Below are 24644 nucleotides of genomic sequence, written 5' to 3'. Positions count from 1 at the left end.
TGATATTCAGGTATGCTGGAATGCACTTTGCATCAAAAATAATACACATAGCTTCTTTAATAGTGTTAGTAGTAAGGCTATTGCTAATAATGATACTGTTATCAAATTTCAGAGGCACTTGTGGGCAAACCCTGGCATTCAGATTGCGCTGTACCTCTTGTGGAGTTCCTCCCAGTCTCAGAAGAGTTTGCTGCCACATGCTGACAAAACCTCTCCCATTCAAAGGTTTTCTGTTCTTTACTTGGAGAAACAATTGGTCTAGGTCCCAAAGGCCTAACTCTTCAGGAATCTGATCCTGCACTTAACCCTTCCCATAACAGACTCTGGAAAACCTCAGTCCCTTTCCAGAACTGCACAACTGGCCCATTTCAAAGCATGTTGGGTTCCAACAAAAGTCAGGGTGGAAATCGAAGCCTTTATGGGTCTTTGTCTGTAAACACAGCATTCTTATCAGAGACTAACTTTCTAAAATCACTTCACTATCCACATCCCCTTTCAGTGGTTGTCTTACCACGAAACCCACAAAGAACTCATTTCAACCAGTCCACAAGTTTCGGCAAAGGCTCTCGGGGGCTCGCAACCCCAAATGTCTGGTCCAACCTCGTTTTGGTTTGGTGGCTCCTTAGCCACAGCAACTTACTTGCATGTGTGGACATCATAAACTCGCGTACACTCCTGGCAGCTCACATAGCAGCACCAGTGGAAAATACAGTGGCATTTCTCCTTGCGTTTCTCAGTTCGGGTGTTGTGGCCTCGGCCACAACAGAGCAAGTCGCATCCATCGATACCATGTGAAGTCAGGTTGCAGACACGGTCACGAGTGCCAAAGGAACCAGTTTCTGAATTGGGTTCACAGAAGTTAGGCGAGGTTTCATAGTAGACAAGGTCTGTTTCGGTTGGGGGCTTGAAGAAGGTGTACTTTGGTCGTAATGTCTCGACCCAGCCTCTTGACTCCCGATGTTTTTCCACCACCATTTCTGATGCACTGTCGTACTTGTCCTTCATGTAGTCGCCGATCACCCGAAAGTCTGGCTGCGACCACCAGCAGGTTTTCACTTCACAGCTGCCCGAGAGGCCATGACATTTACACTTTAGGTACATGTGATCAGTGATTGACTAGAGGAAAGAGAATGACAGAATATTGATCTTAGAACTAAGATTGCACATAATATCTGCAAGGCTTTATTTCTTTATCACAGATGTTACTATAATGTATAGCATATTGCGTTAAGGATGCTGGTGTTCACACCAGGCTTTTTGTTCAGGCAACATGTTTAACCAGCAAGACTTCCTTGGTCAACCATGCTACTTAGCCAACTTCAACAACTAAGTTTTCCACCAGCTCAACCAGCATAATCAACCTAGCAGAAGTTTTAAGCTAGCCTCCTAGCTGGTGCTCAGCTGGTTTAGCTGGTAAGCTAACTTGTCTTGCAGCCTGATAAGCTGAAAGTGCCCCAAACCCCTCTAAAACCATCCAAAACACTAGCCTGCAGGAGACTAACGAACCAGTGTAGGCTGTTTTTTTAAGACATAAGCTTTGGACCTCCAAAGCTTTGTTAATATCAGGTTAGCATAACCAGAAAAAATGCTCACCACACGTCCAGCTTCGTTGTTGTGGCGGTTCATAGCAGAGCGAGCATCTGGCCTGTTCTCACGAGCATCAGCAAACTCTCGTGACACCATGCTACCAAACTCCACATCTTCACTGCAGCCACCCCACTTCCAGCCGTCGCCCGGTAGACCTTTCCGCCGTGTGTCACAGCCGCAGATGTTGGCCGATCCCTCAGCGCAAGCACGAGTCACAGCGAATGCTACTCCCGCAGAGGCTATTGCATGGACAAATGCTGATTCTCTAGTGGCTATCAAAATAAACAGAACATATTGTTACTTCATGCATTACACATCAGGATGTCTACAGACATTAAGGGTTATTTTGAAGATGTAATACTTTGTCATGACATTATTATTCTAATAGAAATAGTGGCACCAGGCAAAATTGCAAAAATGACCACTATTTTTAAGCAGGTTTCCCAAACACTCCCCCATCTGCCATTGGTTGGACAAAAAAGATGCCACTCTAAACACACAATTGCTAGTGAAAATGTTGCTGTTTCAGGCTGGTCGGGATGCTCAAACAAACCATTTTTACAATTTTTGAAGGAGCTATGGATTTCAAACTATGGGTGACTTACTTATAGTTGTCTCTGCATATTAAACTGGGATAGGAAAAAGTGTTTTAACATCCCAAAAATAGCACACTTAATTTTGTATTTAATTAAAGCAACTTAACACTTATGAGAGTGCGGTTGAATTTCCATCTAAAGGCAATTAGCTCAGGTCTCATCGTGGACGTTGTGTGGCATTACTAAGGAATGAGTCAGCGAAGATCAGGCCTATCCTTCCAGATAAGAGGTAAGTGCAAGGCTGACAGGTCTATAATTAGAAAGAGTCAATTAAGCAACTATGAGGTGGGGAAATAGACCTGTATTACTCATGGCTAAGACTCACTGTTGAATGGTCTTTGCAAGACAAAACATGGCAAGTTCAGAATTAATATGAAAAATGAACAACACACATTTCGGTTGATAATAACCTTAAAGACATTCCAACATTCTGTCTAACAGGGGGTTTTGTGACGATTCGTGCTGACAAGGGCCTCATGCAAACTTAAAAGCGTTTTTGAACAGACAGCTAATGAGGTTGGTACATTTTGATAAATACTTTGTAGTCTTGTGCAGTCTTGCACTTGCAGGAGAAAGGAAACAAATGTGGAGACATTATGAATCAAATCTTCATTTGTTGCAGGTTTTAACTGGTTAAAGAAATCAAGGCTGTGGATAATGATGTTGCAGAAATTTCTTATTCCAAAATGCTCATTAACTACAAACAGATTTGGTGCCTTTTGATGTTTCGATTGAAATTGCCATTTCTAAAATCAGTGTGGTGAATTCACAGAATTAATTGTGGCCTCTGATAACTTTGTACACATGCTTACTAGGTTGTTTTAGCACCCAAAAGGCATTTACATAAAGGAATTATGCAAAACATAAGGCACAAACATGCCTAAACAATCTGTGTTGAACACAGTGAATGGGACAGTTCCTGTTTTGTTGGCCAGTTCAAAGTGCTAGGTTGCAGAGGATGCACCAGACTATAAAAATCTGGTATAATTTACAGGGACTGTACAACTGGGAATCCACCACTGTGCTCCAGACACCTGAGTCAGCTTTTTGAAGTGCGCTTGACTGCATGGCACATTTGGATATATAATGAATAACTTTGATGAATTACTGCTGCCATGATTAAAAGTAAATTTATACAGAATTCTATTTTAAACAAAATTCAGTTTACTGTCTAATTTCCGTAGGAGGTAATTGCGCAACGTTAAACCTGACCAACCACAGACCAAGTTTAGCTCAAGAACTTTCGACCAACTGTAGCCAAATTCACAGTGAGATCGGTCTAGGTTAGAAACAAAAGATGCAGGTTTTTCGCTAAAATACCATGCGCAGAAGTTGCACAACTGTTTCGTGAATTTGCCCCAATTATATAATTCTTCTATGTTTTTGAATACTAAATTATTTCTACAACATTCTTTTGTATCCATCAACTCAATCACGTGGTGGTTGGTGGCACGGTGTGAAAGAACCATTCAATTACAATTTAAAACCCACTGAGTGGCCCATATTTTATGATCAGGAAGCCAATAAAGTTTGGGTCAAATAAGGCTGGCTGACAATGACATGGCAGACTGGCCTGAAAAATGAAGAAGAGATAGAAAATAGGGTTGGTTGAAAGAGGGGGCAGATGAATGTCCAGAGGAAGAATGGATAAGAAATGGATAAAGATATGGAGACATGTTGGAGTGGTAGTGAGGCTTTACCTGATAAAAGAATGCAGGTGAAGCTTGATAAGACTGATCATTTGTGGTGACATTTGGCCTCTGCTGCCCACCTTCTGGCTAGCTTTGCTGGGCCCTCACATGGCAAGTGGTCATTGTTACCTGCTGGGACCCTGAATACCCCATTGTACTACCACTGTCATGGTGAATTACATGCACAAAAGGCCCCCGATATTTTATATGAAATTTGCCCTTGCCAGTGATTAGTGGGGACCAAGTTAAGTCATAGCAACAGAGAACTATGCATTGGCTGGACCCCACTTGTCGGCAGTTGGGGAAATCCCCATTGAAATGGATTAATAAAACAATCTAAAGGGCGTGTGAATTGTGAAAGGAGCTTTCTCTCTGGCTTAATCTTATGGTCGCCCAGATATTGTGTGGTGAGTTGGGCTCAGTAGGAGGGGCTAAGTTCCAACCATCAACTACGTTTGCCACACCCCATTCTTTTTTTCCTGGACAGAGTTAATGATATACCGGTGAGTAGACCTCCCCCGACAGAGTTAAACATGCATTTGATGAAAGGAGCCCTTGGTACATCCTAAATTGCAACAGTTTCTCCTCCTGAGAGCAGAGGTCGTAACCCAGGTAGCCTGACCTCATGCAAAGTTGGTTTAGATGAGGGTGTTAGCATTAAGAGTCATGGGATTCCTTTACTTCACTTTGTGGTGCTGGTTAAAATGGTTGCTGCCCCAGAGGAATGCCAATGAAAAGGGAACCATTTCATTGACACCAAGATGTAATTTTATTTCTTGTTAAACATCTGAGGAAATTGAGAGGAAAGGCTTAGAATAATTAATAATACCATATACCATTATCACAAATTCTCTTACAATAAATGTTCCTCTTTGAATTAAAAATTTAGGAGAAAATAAGCAAAAACAGTAAAGTGGAGTAAAAAAAAAATACCCGACATCCAGATGTAACTTAATATCTTGTTGAACGACAAGTACACCAATGACTGTTTTGAACAAATATTATCATATTATATTAATACTGACAAAACTTATATTTAGTGGTAAATCAATGTGTGTGGTTTTTTTAAAGCAAATGCCAGTATTGATATCTAGAGAGCAGGATGACTAATGGCCGACATAGTACTGATATATCAATAATATATTAATAAGCCAAATGGGCCCAGTTAATGGCTGATGGAAAATTGCCAAATATTTGGTGATTAACTGGCTTTGCCAATGTATTGGTCTATCACTACCAACAATAAATCTTATCTGACAGTATAATTTGAATAATGCTGAAGAGTAAACAAGAAAAAATATAATAGTGGTATAATTACGTAAAAGACACTTTTCTTTTTATATTTGCCTCATCTCTCATGGCACAAGTCACTACTTTTCAGTTTAACCAATGATTCAAATATCAACAAAACAGTGAGTGAGAGTAAGAACAAGTTAATTCTGGTGTCCAATTACACCTCGCATGCGACCAGCAATGTTATCCGCTGAAGGTGTGTTCGGCGAACTCGAGCACTCTTCTAAAACACCTGCACTGACTCTCCTTTCATCGCAAGCGGATTCCACTGGGCCATGTTTTGACACTTTGGATAATGTAAATTAATGAGCACTGACGCAGAAGTAGCCTGAGGCAGCCCTGTGAAATAGATAGATGAGACTGAGATTGGAGAGGCAATTTGACTTTGCAAAACAATGCAATACTGTAGGCGGTCCGTCATATACACACACAAATACAAATCAAGCAAAGCTAGGTGCCAAAAATCTTGCTATGAGATATTCAGAAGATAGATGAAATGCAGTATAACTTGGTATAAGCTACTTTGAAACTGTTGCCTCCCAGGCTACAAGCTACTTCTAATTTAAAGCAGTTCAAGTACAGTAGTAGTTAGCAACACTTCAAGGAATAGTTCACCCAAAAATGAAAATTTGCTGATAATTTACTTACCCTCAGGCCAACCAAGATTTTCTTCCTTCATCATAACAGAATTTTAGATTCATTTCAGGCCTCCTCCTTGGAATGTACTCCATTATTTGATGGTCCAAAATGCATATTTAGGGTGCATCAAGATAATCCATTCAACTCTAGTCGGCAAATAAAATTCTTCTGAACCCAAACGATTGATTATTTTTAGAAACAAAACAATACTTATATAATTTTTTAACTTTGAGGGGGATGACGTACGCTTGTTGGTAAGGTCACATGTCACGCGGAGGAGGAGGCAGGAAGCGCATCATTGTTTACGAAGAGAAACTTGCACAGACAACAGACCAAGCGCCGTTCACAACCAAAACTATTTCAAAGATCCTTTATTTTGGAGTAATGCCGTTGCATTATCTACTTGTGCTTTTTCTTTAGCAGAAATATATAGGCTATATGACTGTCACGAATTCAAGCCACACAAGTTGTAGTTAGTGAATTAGTGAGATTTACAGGGTTTACACAGTAAGACGTGAAGGTGAGTTATTTATGCAGGCAGTGATGAGAGAGTGAATTGAGTGCAGGTGCGGTGAATTAGAAATCGGGTGATGAGGAGCGGAGCACTGAGGGAGGTGCAGAGCCCAAGGGAGGCATGACAATGACAAAGTTTTCACACATACCTGAGTTTGCTGGAAAAACAGCACGAGCACAGCCGATGAATTCAGATATCGACCCTTTGTTTCTTTCAATGGTCTGAAATCCTCAGGGGTTGAACTGTTCACTGCACACCCTCCAATATTTGAGAGAATGTAGGGGTGTACTGATATCCAGGTTCAGCTCGATAAGCCAGAGCTTCAATCGCTCATGATCATGTATAAGCAATCAAAGAAAAGTTTATATTTTTCCCGGCGTGCATTTTCTTTGGGGTTTCTGAAGGTTGAAGCATCCATTATACACACGCCAAATGACCACTCTGAACAACACACTTATACAAATCTACAGCAAAAATAATTAAACTTTTGTACAGCGCTCCTTCTCTTGTAAACAATGACGCGCTTCCTGCCTCATCCTCCACGTGATGCGTGACCTTACCAACGATCTTACATCATCCCTCTCATGGGCGCGCATGTACAGAGGCCAACACAAAATACAAATAATCAATCATTTGGGTTCAGAAGAACTTTATTTGTCGAATGGAGTCATGTGGATTATTTTGATGCATCCTAAATAAGCATTTTGGACCATCAAATAATGGAATACATTCACTTGATTGTTTAAAGGAAGAGGCCTGAAATTAAATCCTAAATTATTTTTTTTAAAGTTTTGATGAAGAAAGAAACTCAAGATACCGGTACATCTTGGATGGCCTGAGGGTGAGTAAATTATCAGCAAATTGTCCTTATTGGGTGAACTGTTCCTTTAAATTTTTTTATCAAATATGTGTTCAGATTTGTTCCCTGAACACTCCCCTTGCCATACCACCCCAAACTCATGCCATTAGTCAAGCCAAAATTGCTCTGTCAGGTGGATGTGCTCCCGTTGTACCGTGGAGTCCAAGAGTTTACACTTTTTGTGTTTTAGTTGACTGTATAATAGTATAGCATTTCTGACATTTGAAAAATTACACATACCACTTTTAAGTATTTTATTTTTTGTTTCAAATATACATTTTTCTGTTATAGGCCTAGAATACTGAATTATCATCATCCACATCCACTGAAAGAGCCCAGACAGATTTATGTCAGCTGTGATTGTCAGTAACAAGCAACTAAAGAGCTTCCAAAGACCACCTCGCCATTCAGCCCAACACAAAACAGAGGAGGAAACCAACATACATCCGTCTGTGGCGCAGACACTTAAACCACCGCACAATGGCGCTAGCTTCGCAAAAGTGATGGCATCAGTTACAAAGGAACGAAAGTGAGAGGTGCTCTTCTCTAAACTCAATGAAAAGCTTCTGAGCTTTGACGCACCCCTTAAACCACCCCCAACAAAGCACTTAGTCTACCCGCTTTGACCTCTCACATTATTAAGAGCCTCAGAAGCTTTAATCCAATCAAAATGATTTACTAAAGCCACCTCTGGACCCTGAAAACTGACCCGGTTCAAAACCCCCCATCACCCCTGTCCTGACCAATCTCCCCTTCAATTTAAACTGGAGGAGGGGAGCTGCAGGGGATATGGAGGGGGCTATTTACACTACAATGGAGAAGAACTGAGGAGTCCTCCCATCATCAGTGGCCCGCTTGGGCTCAAGCCCTCTCCATCAATGTAACAATTGCTCGAGAGTTTATTAAAAGCAATTGGCTTGGCTCACACTGCCTCCCGCTGTAGCTGGCTATCAGTATTCACCCCACCCGCAGCCCCTTGTACTCTGACCCCTTGTTCTTCCTCATCCTTTACCATCCCTCTTGATGATGGTGGTGACAAAGTCTTGAGACTGTGGGAGGAATTCACTGGTACAAGAGACCTGCTGGTGCTTTTTAGGAAATGCAACTGGAATAAAACAGCAACAGGAAGCCAAAATCTTATTAAAAATATCTTACGTCATTCAAAACCTGGAGATACCAGAGCAATATCTCGTGACTGATGACATGGGTAATAGTGTACTGCTTTTTTAGTACTATTTGATTGCACTGAAGGTAAGTTATTTTTAACTGTTTGATATCTTATAAATATTTATTGTCATTTGACAAGAAGGTGCCAACAAAAATAAATCATCATTATCCTCCCTACTGAATAAAATATGTTTTTGGAACATGGTAGCTGGTTTATTGCTGGTCCAAGGGGTTCTACCAGCTCTGACCAGCTTGACCAAGAGGGTCTACAAGATGGTTTTCAAGGTGTTGCTATGCAGTTGCTATAAGTGTTTTTTTAGCACATTATTATGGTGTTCTATGTGGTGGATAGGCAGATCAAAAGAACCCACCAGCAAGTCTCTATGGTATTGCGGTCCCCAGATATAACATGGGTCCCTTCTTCAATGTGAGAATCTGAGATTGGCTATGGTTTTTATTGACCATTTAATCGTCCACCAGGTGAGAATTTTATTTTTAGCTTCTTTTTTTATTGCTTACAAGAGATCTAAAAGAGATCTAAGCGATCTCTATGCACCAAAGTTTAATATTTAGGGCTAGGAGTTTGTTTGAAGCCCTATACCTAAGTATGAGCAATAGTGATGGTGATGCTTACCTTAGCAAAATTTACATTTCGTAATGAAACAATTAAGTTTAGCGCAAAAATCAAGTAACAATTATTTCAGATTCTTGCTGAAATGCTGTTTCGTGTTGTTAAATCAACATAACCCTAAACTCTACTGTCTTACGTGCAGACTTGTGCCTTTAACAAGAATCCTAGCTGATTAAAGACCCAAAAATCACATTCATAACTTCACCTTAGATAAACACACTAGCTGGCAATGTAATCCTTTTGACTGCAAGGTGAAGTATGTATGTAACACAAAAGCTATATGTGCCTTTAAGAGATATCAGTGTTGGTACTATAAGATGCATTACCTTAACTGTCAAAAACACAGTGAGAAATGTGGGGATTCCCTTTGCCAGAAACAAACAAAACATGACCCACCTACTTTACATCACAACAACTGTACAAGCTGTCATAGTCCAGTGCCACTGACTAATGCCCATTGAGAGTGGGATTTGAGAGGGTCAAATAAATAATGTGCACAAACAACAGAGTAAGCTCACTAATCAGAGCTGTTTGCAAATGGAGTTTAGTTATAATTAAGAAGCCTAATGTTACATAGCCACTGAATTCAAAGAGGCAAATAGTAAAATATTGTTTTTAAGTAGCTGTCACTGTGGGATGGATAAAGGTGGCTGATACTCATATTGTTCTGTTTCTCTGAAATGAGAAACTATGACATCTTGAAAGTCATAGGTTTTTAAACCTGTAAGTATCAGGTAGAAGTTAAAGACCCTGTGAAATCAAAATTGGATTTTGTGGCTTTTAATCCATGTCTAGTAACTTCGAGGCCATCTTTGTGTTAGTATACTCCTAAAAGTTGACATTATTTAAAAAAATCTTTTAGCAGACTAAGTAGTCTTTCATTTCCAGGAAAATGGACCAAAAATATTAATGTCTCATCATGCTCTCAGGGGTGTGTACAAAAAAAAAAACACTCCTCCCTCCAAATTCTACTTGCTTGGACTATCAATTTGGCTGTTTTTTGAGATTATTAGCATGGCACACTGTGCACTTTAGATTTTGGCCTTAGCACCGACTATTGTAAAATACATTGTTTGTGTTTCCTGAGTGGCCAGAATTCCTGAATATAATGGGTTATGGCGACACCATTGGCCCTTCTAGTACTTTTCTATTTCTCTCTCTCTAACAGAGTGTAACAATTGGATTCCGGAAGTAAAAGCCCCATACATCTTTTCCATAGGCAGAATACATATGTAGTGATAACTTATATACTTCTGTTAAAGCCATCAGTCTGCATTATTTCAACTACATTTGATAGAAACCGTGTTTAATAGCTGAATTCCTTCTGAAGAACTACTCTAACTATGAACCTAAAGAGAAAGATCCACCAATCAGAAAATCGCAGCCAACAAAGCGTGCTAAAAGATCTCTGCAGCGACTGCCCACTCACATGATGCACTGTAAATAATGCATATGAGTCGGACTCCCTCTACTCTCAGACTACATATGTAATTGTAAATATCTGAAATTTTAGCATTAAAATTCAAAGAAATATAAAGTTGGGTATCGTCGGCATAACAGTGGAAACTTATTCCACGATTCTGATAATGTATATAAGGTGATAAGGCAGAGGCCTTAAAACTGATCCCTGTGGCACTCCACCCTTTATTTTTGTCGGACAAAGTGGTAGCAGTCTGATAAATAGGATCTAAATCATGCTAATGCCAGTCTACAAATGCCAACATAATTTTCAATAAAATGTTGTGATCTAGCACTAAGATGCACTAAGATCTAAAATCACTAGAAGAGAAATGCAACCACAATCAGATGATAAAAGCAAGTAATTTGTAACACTGATAAGTGCAGTTTCTGTACTAAATTTTACTGAAATTGTTCATATATACAGTTTCTCTATAGAAATTTACATAGTTGGGAGGACACTACTTTTTATTATTTTCGACATAAACGGGAGATTTGAAATCGGTCTATAATTAGCCAATTCTCCAAGATCAAACTATGGCTCCTTAATAAGCGGTTTGATAATGCCAATTTTAATGTTTCTTGGGATATGTTCTAAGGATAGTGAGGAGTTAATAATATTAAGAAGCGGTTCTGAGATTACAGGGAACACCAATTTGAAGAGCTTAGTTTGTATTGGAACTAACACGCATGTTGTTGCTTTTGATGTTTCGATAAGTTTTGTTAGCTCTTCATAACCTATGACAGCGAAGGATTGAAGTTGCTCATGAGGAAAATTATGAGACACTCTTTTTCTGAGGTGCTACGGCAGACGATTGCATAATTTACATTTTATTTCTGATGATTTCAGTTTTATCAGTAAAGAAATTCATGAAGTCATTACTCTTGTGGTGCAATGTAATATCTGATTCAGTTGAGGCTTTATTCCTAACCAATTTAGCCACAGAAATGAATCAACACCTAGGATTGTTGTGATTATTTTCTATAAGTTTGCTAAAATATGTAGACCTGGCAACTTTTAGAGCTAGTCTGCAGCTAGAGACACTATCCTTCCATATGCCGTGATATACCTCTAATTTTGTATTCTTCCACTTGCGCTCCATTTTCTGAGCTGCTCTCTTGAGAGCATGATTGTGATTATTGTACTATGGTGTGGGTCTTTTTTCTTTAATTTTCGTTAATAGAAGGGGGGGAGGGTGACACTATCAAGAGTACTAGAGAATAATATATTTATATTTTCTGTGACTACATCAAGTTCTTCAAAACTTTTTGGCTTACTGAGTATTTGAGACAAATCTGAAAGTTTATTAGTGAAGCTATCTTTATTGGTCGAAAGAATAGTTCTACCTGAATGATAATGTTGTGTAGATTGAGTGACATAAGCTGATTGCAGAATCTGATATGTCACCGTTCTGTGGCAGAATTTCTATATTATCAACATCAACACTGATATGATCTAGCATATGATTATGGCGATGAGTTTGTCACATTTTGTCTGACTCCAAGAAAGTTGAGAATATCAACAAATGCTAATCCCAATCTTTCATTTTTATTATCTATATGAATGCTTAATTCACCAACTATTAAAGCTCTATCGACAGTAACTACTCAATCTGATAGAAAATCATATACATATATGTATATCATACATATATATGTAGCAAGGGCAAAGGTCAACAGAGATTTTTTATTTATAGCTGATGATGCCACATTAAGCATTATTAGTTCAAAAACGTCACTATAAATTGTAGCAGCACCTCCTTCTCATCACTTCAGGCATGGCTCATGTTTATTACAATAACCTGGGGGTAGACTCATTTAAACTAATATATTCTTCTGGTTAAAGCCAGGTTTCTGTTTTAAAACATTTAGTTTCTATACTTTAAATCAATGGTTTTATATTTTTCCATCAGTTTTATTTAAATTACGTTATTTGCAATACTTCAAAGAAGTGTAGATCATGCCCTCATAAAAGACGGTGAGTACACAATCTTATACTTTTGTCTTTTGGTCTAATTTTCAAATACTTTTTTGCTTCAAAGCAAAATGGTAGGTTAACTGTGATATGGTTGGTTTGGTTGATGACTTGGAACTCTTTTATGAAATGGGAGAAATGAATGGGAAAAATACTCAAAGAAATTAAGATGGCTGAAAAACTGCGAGGGCACTGTTGCCCTCTATTCCCATTAATTTCAATTCCGTCTCTCATCGTAGTCCTACCTTTGTCCAGCACTGGTCCGAAGATGGCCAGGTTGTCATTGATTGTCGTGCAGTTCCATCTGCGGCCACGGAATTGGTGCTGGCACTCTTGAATGCCGATCTTCACACCTTCTGCTACGCTGGGCATGATTTCCACATAGTTGCGGCAGAAGCGTAGCTGTTTGGGCACGAGGCCAGGGATGGAGCTGCACAGGATGGGCTGGGTACCCAGAGAAGTATACTGGTGGCCCACCGCTAGAGACCTGCCGGGGAAAACACAAAGGTGAGGAATTGTCTGGTACAAACCAGATAGTTGATGTGCCACTTGAAATAGATTCCAGAGGTCAGATTGACTACCAAGCAAATTTGCATAGGTAAATCCATCACGCTGTCCATGACAATTAATGTAGCAGCCACTAATGAGTAAAAACAGCATCACAGAGTACACAAAAATTATTGAATGTGACAAATCTCTGCTGAAAAGACCAGCTTAGATCAGAGTAGATAGTGCTGATCGAGCTGGTGTATCAGCATTGCCATGAAGATGGTCAATGAGCATGGTTTTTTGGTGAAGCTGGTTGACACAGTTAAGCTAGTTAAGAAGCCTGGTGGGGACACCAGAATTCAGAACACAACATATGTTGGTGACCTGCAATGCTGGTCTTTTCAGCAAGTACTTTAATTTAAAATAACCAGATTAGCGCAAAACACAGACCCTGCTTCATGGCCTGCTCATGTTTACAGCATTAGAGCAGGTGTTACATCTGCAAAGCTTGTTGAAATAGGCATAATAGTGTAATTTGAACAATTATAGGATCAAGGTATATTGTGATTACTCTTCAATGAATGGACTCCAGATCCCAAAATGAGGAGATCAATCGGACACTTGGCATCATTTGTACCACATCACGGTAGGAATTATTGTGTTTTTGTTTGTTGTTCGAATCTGTAAAAGCAATCTTTTGTCTTGTGGGAGGGGTTCGGATAAAGCCATACCACATGTTGCTAAGTGGTAAACAAACATGAAAGACCCAGGTGAGACGGGAGCAGTATACTGATCAAGGGTTCACAGTGCGGGACAGGTACCTTGTCATTAAAGGCCACCGACATCCTTAAACTGTCCAAAAGTGAAATAGGTCTGTGGCTTCATGTAATGACAGTGCACTCGGGTCTGGCTGAGCATCAGAGGATGCTTGACTTACAGTAGTTTGAACTCGACCGTTCTTTGATGACACAAGGCTAAGATGCTACATGTGCTGACACGCTCAGTGGAGTTTCCATTGCTAAGATGTGGAAAGTTTGTAAACTCTAGTTACTAGTTGTATTGCAAATTTTTTTCCAGGATTTTATGTTGTCAATGCTTGTTATAACATACAATATGTTTATAATTTGTATTTTTATGAGTAGTGAAGAAAGAGACACACATGCTCACATATTTAGCAGTGCAAATATTTTGTATATATACTGTATATACATATTAAACAATGGGTAAAACTAACTCTGTGATAAAAGGCTATATTGGTACTTTTGATCAATTAAAAAGTTATATTCTTAATGTCTGACTAATGTTTACTTGAATGTGCATTATTGCAGTCTAAACCACACTGAAATGTGGAAAATATGTACAATGGAAAAACCATTCTGGCCAATGAACAAAGTACTTTAACCCTACCTGAACAATGATAAATTCAAAACAAGATTTTATTTGGCATTTTGTATTTGATTATGCTCCAGTATGCCAAAAACCATCCAATCCTATTCATTTTGAGCACTTACTGATTTCAGATGTAAAAATTAATCTAGAAAGAAGTAGAATACAACAGCTGTACTTAATGACAGAAAAAATTTGCTAAACACTTTAATGTTCTTTTTTAATATGTACAAATTTTAATTGAAATTTTATTTTAAATTTAAATGTGTTTCAAATATTGTTGATTATTTAAATCAACCAAATGAAAAAAAATGTACATTACATATTTGTGAAAAATGCTTATGTCAGTCAATCTTTATCATCACATTTTATCTGCATAGGAAGATGTATACATTTTTACATTTATTGGCACTGGCAGATAACATGTCTCTCAGACTACTTGATATATCTGCCATGCTTATTTTCTTTTTAACTGTTGCATTTCAACTTGCAGAGAAGTGTCTGCAAAGAAATGAGCAGTCTCAATTAGATGTGAGTGTTCACCAGTTATGGTCTGATTAATAATCAACACAATCGGGACCCTTGCTGACCCCTGGCCAGCAGTCATTAGACCTGAAGGGCTCTCTCAGTGACAAAGACTACAACACTCCCTCATCAGCTGACCTGCCACCAACCAGTTCCTCTGCCTTCTGCATTCCACAACACTTCCTCTCATCCATTGTTATGTTGGGGAAGCTATGGATCTCTGTCTGTTACGGAAATGGATGATGCCTAAGGCTGTTTTCACACTTGATTTGATTGCTTGGTCCAAATCAGAGTTTGATTCCATCCCTGCCCCCCCAGCTTTCTTTTTTTTTTCTGAAACGCAGTAAATGCTGGAGTAGTAGAAGCAGCATTGTACCTGCTTTAACAAGGTAACCTCTCCAAAGGAGAAGATGCCAACTTCATGCTATTATTGAAGTATTTACCATCAAAACTTTTCACGCACAGAGCGGCACTTGCATTTGTCTGCAGTGGATATATGCATTGCAAAGAATGAAAACTACCCTCTATGGGTAACTTATTCGGTGATAAGCAACATTGAGAAATCAGGACCATGCAGAGATACAAATTTTACGTTATAAATAAAAGTTCCTTTCCATGAGTTAGGATGGATTACTTTGATATCAATTGTGAACAATACTGGAGTTCACATGATCGTAACATTTTACTCGGGTACGGTTTGCTGATGCGCACTTGACTTTGGAAAGCGTTTTCACATCAGCCAAACTGCATCCGACAAGCAACAAAAGCTCTACAGTAGGAACAACCTTAGATCAACCTTGTTGGCCAATACAAATTCCATTGGGTGTCATTGTACATAAGTATTTTCTAAACTTCTGCAGAAAGTACACTGTCCTAAAGAGTCAGACCATGTATAGGACAAAAACGTACACATGCAAGACATTGCTAAGCAGCTAAGAACTAAGAACTCTTCTTAGCCTTTGTCTGTCCTTTGCCTCTGGGGCCAAGTAGCCTCTCAAACCAATAGCACGGGACATCTAGCAAGATTCTCATTACTGTACTGTTGTATTTTTCAATACTTTAAATACTTAAAAAAAGCTGTAATTCATTGATGTTGTTTTTATTTAAATCAATTACAATATATAACATTAAAATAAAAACTACCACGATGTATAATTACTTAATTCCAATATAATTATTTTCTTCAGTAAATGAAAACGGGCATAAAGGGGCTTTTTCTTTACAATTATTTAATTATTAAAAATACATATTTTGTATGAAAATTCATTTATTTCTTTTAAAATAAATGGGGCACTGCATAGTCAAGGGTGGGCCATATTAGACCCTGGCCCAACCAGAATATTAGAGATTGTTTTTATTTCAAATATATATTGATAAAATAGTTAAAAATGCACAAGTTCTGCTTTCTCAAAGTGTAAAAGAAGTTTGAATGCGCCCCCTTCCTGTTGCTAAGGCCTCTGTTGAGGCCCACCCAAATGTAATTTTCTGGCTACGCCCTTGTTTTGGGGTGAAATATGACTACTACATGTACTTGACTGGTTTAATGAGATTTACCCAATAAGCCATGAGAGGCTGTATTACATTAATTTTATTCAGTTGAGCCATGATTAAGCTTAAGCTTAAGTCACTGTAATATACTCAAGTAATATAGTTCATTATCCTTACCAGGAGCTGCTTACATTAACATGAAATTAGATTTGGTGGTCACAGGTTTGTGTAAAATGGCTGTTTTATGGCAGCTTCCATCGTGATTCTATAGCGAGCAGTTGCGGGCTGTGCATTTAAAGTCTTGACCTTCAGTGTGATTCATGCCATTAAGAAAACAAAGTTTCACAATGAATAAGACACCCTAAGCCTTTGGGCATCATACATTATGTCACAGCTAACTAATAATACCAATTGACATTTTAAAAACACGTCCACGCATGAAAGCCAGAACTTGAAACAACACTTAATGCTCAAGCAATCTTAATTTTACCTGCAGCTTGACTGGGTTTGTCTCCCGAACAGACATTCAAAAATCATAATTTTTCATATGAATCTACAAAGGAGGTCTATAATACTTGGAAAAATGTATCTAATAATATTTGCGATTTAAATGTTGCTTGCAATAAATTTAGTTTCATCAGGGTACACGGTTATGCTGCGTTCCATTCAAGTTGGATTTGAGATATTCCGACTTGATTTCTCCGACCATAAATGCATTCCATTCCCCGATATTGGGAACTGCAACGCTCCCGTTAGCTTAGCAGGGGTTTGACTCTCATTAGAGAAGTCTCCTAGCAACACAACATGCTGCAGCGCTAACATTTGTGCTTCAGGTGTTTGATTATCAAAAGAGATTATAATGTTTTATACACCTGTTTCTGCAGGCATTTGTTAAACAAGCTTTAATATCATGTAATGTGGAAACAAACTCATTTATCGATATTACTTAATAAATACATTAAACGTTGATTAAAAAGGTGATTGAGAATGAAAGGATGAAATATAGTTATTTATTTGGCATGTTAGGCCAGCAGAGAAGGCCTTGCTGGCCCTGACAAATCGCCACTGAGAGCCAGAACTGCCTCAATGTTTGTTTTTTTGTTTGTTTTTAGCAGATAAGCGGTTTGTGAGCAAAGATTTCTTTTCATGTGTGGACAGCCCTCAGGTAGACTGCAGTCAAGAATAAAGTGATAATTAATAGGCTCTGCTGACGGCTAAAATCACCACCTCATACTGTGTTATTGTGCTCTGCCAGAAGTTGATGAATTCGAGACGTCACCGGTGCTGAGTGAGGCGAACAGGTGTATCAGTGACAGTCCTCACGCTCAGCTGTCTTGGGTGTGTGTCTACCCCTCTCATTTGGCGTAGCACATGAAATTGAGATCATTATTCGGTAAGAACAGAGAAACCAAGACCTCCAAACACAACACAGTTGAATTCTGACAGTGGTAAATAAAGGACTATCTTCACATTTTGGGCACTATGAACTCCTGAACGTTCTGAAATCACTGTACTAATGTTACCGTACGAGATCAACAGATATCGTACCTATATTTTATAACCAACACCAATTACTTTAATGTTGAAGTGTACAATAACTGAAAAGCAGAACCTATTGTTAATTACTGCGAGAACTACTTCAAATTACAACAATAAAAACATCATATGCATATTATGTTTTACAATAAATTAATGATCACAAAACTACATTTTTAAAGAACCAACCTATTGTATTAACTAATGAGAACGAATGGAACCGTATTGTAAAGTATTACTAATAATAGTAATACAAAATTATAATATTATAATTGGCAAATAAAGTAAATTATAATTAAGTGGAATGTTTCCAAACTGAGACTTGAAATGAGATTTTACCACTTATCAGTAGACTTACATTTACATTTATGCATTTGGCAGACGCTTTTATCCAAAGCAACTTACAGTGCACTTATTACAGGGACAATCCCCCCGGAGCAACCTGGAGTTAAGTGCTCAAGGACACAATGGTTGTGGCTGTGGGGATCGAACCAGCGACCTTCTGATTACCAGCTCAGCGCTTTAGCCCACTACGCCACCACCACTCCTCATGATACTAAGGAACCGATAACCGATTAAGTCGAAAAGTGTGATTATCTGTCAAAACAAGTGTCGTCTATCTCTGGGTACTGTATCACTAAAATCTGTTGATACTGTACAAGCTGGTATTTCTCAGACATGATTATCTTTATCTGTAGAAATAATCAAACTAAACAAAGCGTTTATGAGGTTGTCCTCATTTGCATTAAGCCGTGGAACTCATAGCATTCCTTATCTTTGAACACTGCGGCCATGCCAAGATGTCATATTTTTGTGAAATCCCAACCATTGACATCCACCTTTAACCTTATAGAACATTACCATCTTTGCTTAACCAAATCTCTTAAACTGGGGTAATTAAAAGACAAAGGGGCAGAAATGAGCATTCCCTTTTCTGTGGAGTCTTACATATATTTGCTCACTTTTCATCTGAAGTGTATCCAGTCTAGGTTTTAATGCATATTTCAGCAAGCCCAAGCAAGTGCACCTCTGAATTACCACTTTACTTGTAGGCCCCGGGGCTACAGAGTCGACTTTGACATCAAGAGAGAAGTGTTTGGGAGAAGGAATGTGCGGCAAGCTTTCACCTCCAGGTATTTATCTTTAAAGGTGGAGTGCGGGGGGAGGTTGTAGGGTGCAGTCAGGCAACACCATGTCATGCGGAGATCCAGGAAGCCATGAACCTGTCTTAGCGCTCCATTCATGCCCCATGCAATAACTTGGGATGGGAACCGAGAACATGTTCTTATTCAGAACTGGTTCTATTTTTTTTATATTCCAATATTTTTACGATGTTCATCTCCGTTATCTGTTCTTAGCTGTCTGCATTCTATGGCCAATATAGATGGAACACCGCACTAAACTACGGTGTTTCCTATGCCGCTACTCAACCAGTGTTGTCCTCACTGGTTAGATGCAACAAAATGAGTAAGTTATTTTAGTGATTGGTTAAAAAGTCTCAAAGTCGTGAGTCAATCGCTCATTTGCTGAATGATTTGGAGTGAATTTTCGACTTCATTACTGTTGTCATGTCCAACTCTAAATCAACCAAGAACTGTTACAGTGCACTTGGGGGTTGTGAAACTTCAATCAGTGTTATTGAATGGTTTATCATATACTTAACAATGTGTAAGTACAGATAATCATACCAAAGTGGGGCTCTTTGTACAGATACACATTCCAAAGCGGGGCTATTTTTCAAACCAAAATTGTTAAATTCTAAACTAAAATTGTTCACATTCCGAAGAGGGGTTCTTCTTCAAGTACTACAAGAACGTGTAACAGAATTGTTCAGAAGCCAGAATCTTTAGGTGGAATCAGAACCAAAATCATTAAATTCCAAAAGAAAATTGCTCACATTCCTAAGGTGGGCTCTTCATCAAGTATGCAATGAATCTTACATGGAATTGTTCAGGAACCAGAATCATAGGTGGAATCAGAACCAAAATCATTAAATTCCATACTAGATAAAATTGTTCACATTCCAAAGAGGGCTCTTCTTCAAGTGCTAAATGAATCTGTACCAGAATTGTTAAGGAACTGGAAACATTAAGTGGAATCGGAAGAAGAAATCGATAAATTCCAAACCAAAATGGTTAACATTCAAACGGTGGGTGCTTCTTCAAGTACTAAAATAATGTGTAATGGAATTGTAAAATAACCAGAGTGGCATCTAAAATGGAACCAAAATGTTAAATTCCTAATGATTCACATCCTTATCAATAACCTTCACACCGATGCAAAGCAAAATGCTAAATTAGGTTGTGGGTAAGCTGTTGTCCAGGTGATATATGTAAAATTACACCATGAACAAACTAAAACTGTCAAGAGTTCTTAGTAATAGCAAAATGGCTTGCTTTCAAGCTTCTGTGCATAGCGATTACCAGCCTTACGGTATAAGCACATTCGCCACAGCTCTAGCACGGCTGCAGGTTATCATATCACATCACATTACTCTCTCAACTAGAGAACCGCAGGCCACCCTTGTGAGTCAAATTGCCCAGTGATGTAAATACGTTTTGACGCATGTCGTTTCTTTGAGGGGAAATTGAATGTTTCTTAAAGCACTTGTTACCTGGGATAAATCTACCTAAGAATTCAATCTAGCAATCATAAACCATGTAAGTAAATGGCTATATTTATAGATAAGCTAGCTTTATGTATTTGATTGTTTTACATTTATAGTATATTAATTGTAACTATGGTATTGGTGTTGCTAGTGCCAAATTCTACCAATTGAGGAATTTGACCAGCCAGAATAACATTCAGTTCAATCTTTGAACAAGATGAGATAGCGAATCTTGCAATAGCAAAAAAAAGTAGCATATTAATAAATAAATAAAAAACAGCATTGGTTTGTCCCAGTCAAACAAGACATCTAAACTCTCAGATTTTAACTCGAACCTGACTTTGATTGTTGAAAAACAAGCAACTCCAGAGGCAATAAATAAACAGCTTGATTTGATTTATTAATGGTTATAGCTTTATACCTCAATTGGTTGATAGGTTTTTCTTGATTGTTGGTTTATATCATGATGGTAGTACTTATGTCCAGCGCACCCCTGCGTTGGCTACCCATAATAAACAATACATTTCTGGATGCTCTTCTCAGTTTCAGCTTTTGTCAGACAGACAACAATTAACTAAAAAGAGTTGCCTGGACCGTGACTAATGACCATCTCAATTACAGCTTTTACAACCACTGAGAAAACTCAGCTTTATTGTCTTGCCTCCTTGAAACAATGATCTTTTAAGTATGTGAGTTCATTTGGTGGAGAGGTTCTTGAAAACTGCTTGAATGTTTGATATGTGTCAGTTCTGCAATGTAACTGTGTGAGATTTTTTACACAATTCTGAAGTTATAGTAGGAGAAATGTACATTTATTGAATTTGATTAAATATGGCCTCAAATAATAAATACAATTCGCCACAATATCCTTTACAATCAGTTGGAGAGTCTAAAGGCCTTTAAAATATGTCTAACTTCCTCAGCTACAAAAACCTATTTAATTTTACTTCTTATTTTAATTTTTACAAGGGTTTTACTTAAAACAAAATAATTCAAATCATGAACTTTCGAGTGTCGAATATACAATAATTCTAAACTAATTCAGAAAGCTTACATCTGACAAAAAGAAAATAATTAAACAGCTACATTAACAACATCAATCGATGATGGCACAAATACAATATTTATTAATTTATTTATTGATTATTCAGAATAAATATCCGCTTTATTGAAAGAGTTTGACATCCACCTTGTCACAAATTCATCAACAACAAAAAGTCATTTTTATTTTATGTTTTTTTTTAAATAGTTGAAAATAATAAATTAATAATGAAAAATTTTGTTTACACATATCAAAGGCCATTCTTGATAAAGTTTATCCTGCAATTTAATTGTAAGGTGCTCACAAAAATATTAACTGGAGCAAGACAGACAGAGATAGACAGACAGACAGATAGATAGACAGACAGAGATAGATAGACAAACAGACAGATAGACAGCCAGACAGACAGACAGAGATAGATAGATAGACAGACAGACAGACAGACAGACAGAGATAGATAGATAGACAGACAGACAGACAGACAGAGATAGATAGATAGATAGATAGACAGACAGACAGATAGATAGATAGATAGATAGATAGACAGATAGATAGATAGACAGATAGATAGATAGATAGATAGATAGATAGACAGACAAAGATAGAGAGACAGATAGATAGATAGATAGACAGATAGATAGATAGATAGACAGATAGATAGATAGATAGATAGATAGACAGACAAAGATAGAGAGACAGATAGACAGACAGACAGAAATAGACAGACAGAGATAGATAGATAGACAGACAGACAGATAGATAGACAGATAGACAGATAGACAGAGATAAACAGACAGATAGAGACAGATAGACAGACAGACAGACAGAGATAGACAGATAGATAGACAGACAGACAGATAGACAGATAGATAGACAGATAGATAGATGTCAAGCTCCATTTGGACCCTGATGATCATCAAATTTACTTTAATCATCTTTTTAATACCTGTATATTGTTGACAGCTGACGTCATAGACACTTTCTGAAAAATTTCCCAAATCATTGTCAAGTTGAATGCTTGTCATACATTGTCGAGAATACATAACTCAGTGTATTTCACAGAGAAAGGTTAAAAAAAAATACAATAAAATTAAATAAAAAATAAAACAACAAAAAAACTTACCACCATATCGGGTAGCTTGCCAGGACACGCGTGAGCCCAGTAAAAAGAAAGAGGAAATATCCAAGATATATCATCCTTCAATATATCAAAGTTGGCTTCAACAGACACACACACGCACTCACGCACACACGCATGCACGCACGCACACACACACACTCGCCCGCGTTTGTCAATGAGAAAACACAAGGTGATGATGAGCGATAATTCTCTCCGATAATCCTACTGCCGACTCCTGTGCGCGTTCATGAGGCACATATTAAAGTTGAAAGCAGCTTTGCGTTCGGACCCAATCAGAGGCTTTTGCCACGGGGGAAATTCTGATGATACAGTCACTCAGTCAGTCAGCCTGAACTGGAATGAGGTGCATGCTCAGGACAGCGATTTAATAGTTATTGGCTTTGTGTGTTATATATATATAAGGTTGTTTAAGGGTGGGTGGGGGTGAACCCCTGTGGATTGGGTAGCTATAACAACCTGTCCGGATTTCACCCCCTGGCTTGAAGCCCCTCATATGCAAAAATGAAAACGTGTGAATTGCTTGCGTGCCTTGTGTTAGTTTTTCTTTCAGTATTGCCTTTTTCGTTTTGTTGAGATCATGAATTTTGTTAACTATTTTGTTATTAAAAATAATAGTAAAAAGGCACAAATGAATATGTTTCATTTATCTATGGTTACATTATCGACCGTTTGGACTTTGCAGTATTTCGAAGTTTTAAACATGAATTTTTACTTTGAAATAAAGTTGATTAATTCTATTAACGCAGCATGCTATAACTCAAACTGGAATTGGTGATCCGTAGTGTAATATTCAAACCGTTACATTTTCTTTTCTGTTGATTATTATTGTAATTAAAATTGAAAGGGGGGAAAAATCAATTGCAAAATATAATGCTGATTTGTCGCATTTCCTACAAATGGGAAACGTTTTCTCTTGCATGAAGATTTTGCAACATTTCTACAAGTTTCAGAGTAAAATTCCGATTGAACGTGTATTCAGCCGGTATATTGATATTCATTGATCCCCGACTCACACCTGATCAGATGCGAATTGTGGTGGAACAGGTGCTTTATCTAGATCAAATGGAGAGTTCTAGTAATAGTAAAACCATGAATCATTCATTGTCCCTAACATATACATTTTATTTTTAGATCTATTCCTAGAATTCCTCTCGAATATTAACTATAAACTCATAATTAAATTATTAACAATATATCAACTATTACATGAGACTGCATATTTTGACATAATGGGAAATTCAATAACGAGATAACTAAATTCCTTAGACAAATAAATCCCAAATAAAAGTAATAAACTTATACATATTGGCAGAAATAATAATTTAATGTTCATGTTTTAGGTGGTTTATTTTATTTTTAATATTATTTTTTCATAAAAACATTTGAATTGTTTACGTCATAATGTAAAATTAAACAATTATATCACGTTCACTATTATGATGTCACGTTTTACCTCAGAATGTATTAAATATTCTTTATAAATGGCTCTTTGTTTGATAAATAATATTCGATTCATTCGTTCACTCATTTTCTCATGCGTTCATTAAAAACCTCATTTATTTTCTAATTAAATGAACGATTGCAGCTAAAATACGCAAAGGTTTAAACGCGGAGTCAAAGTTTGAACATTTCTGTTACATATGTCGCCATCTAGTGGCGATGAGTAGCAGCAACCATTAAATGGACAGTTCACCCAAACATTTTAAATTCTCTTATCATATACTCACCCACTTTCTTTCTTCTGCAGAACACAAATAAAGATTTGTATATGAATACTTCAGCTCTGTAGGTTCTATCAATGCAAGTGAATGTGACCAAAACCTTGAAGCTCCAAAAGCACATAAAGGCAGCATAAAGTAATCCAAACCACTGTAGTGGTTAAATCCATATCATCTGGAGTGATCTCATCCATTTTGTTTGAGAACAGACAAAAATATAACTCCTTTTACACCATAAATCTTGAGATCAACTGTCTCTTGGCGATCATGGCTTCAAGCTTGATTACATTTCCTTGCACCA

At 37.8% G+C, this 24644-nt stretch overlaps 1 protein-coding gene across 1 annotated transcript; it reads right to left on the bottom strand.

Moving 5' to 3' along the window:
• Positions 1 to 636: 636 nt before the first annotated feature.
• Positions 637 to 22743, bottom strand: wnt3a (wingless-type MMTV integration site family, member 3A). Its single transcript, XM_052128939.1, has 4 exons — positions 22608 to 22743; positions 12656 to 12897; positions 1594 to 1859; positions 637 to 1116 (listed from the first exon to the last, which is right to left on the bottom strand). The coding sequence occupies exons 1-4, from the start codon at positions 22679 to 22681 to the stop codon at positions 637 to 639; spliced, it is 1062 nt and encodes a 353-aa protein (XP_051984899.1). The 5' UTR covers positions 22682 to 22743.
• Positions 22744 to 24644: the final 1901 nt, after the last annotated feature.

The sequence above is a fragment of the Xyrauchen texanus genome, chromosome 6 (assembly GCF_025860055.1).
Source record: "Xyrauchen texanus isolate HMW12.3.18 chromosome 6, RBS_HiC_50CHRs, whole genome shotgun sequence".
Classification (NCBI taxonomy): Eukaryota; Metazoa; Chordata; class Actinopteri; order Cypriniformes; family Catostomidae; genus Xyrauchen; species Xyrauchen texanus.
This window is presented reverse-complemented; position numbering and strand designations above follow the sequence as displayed.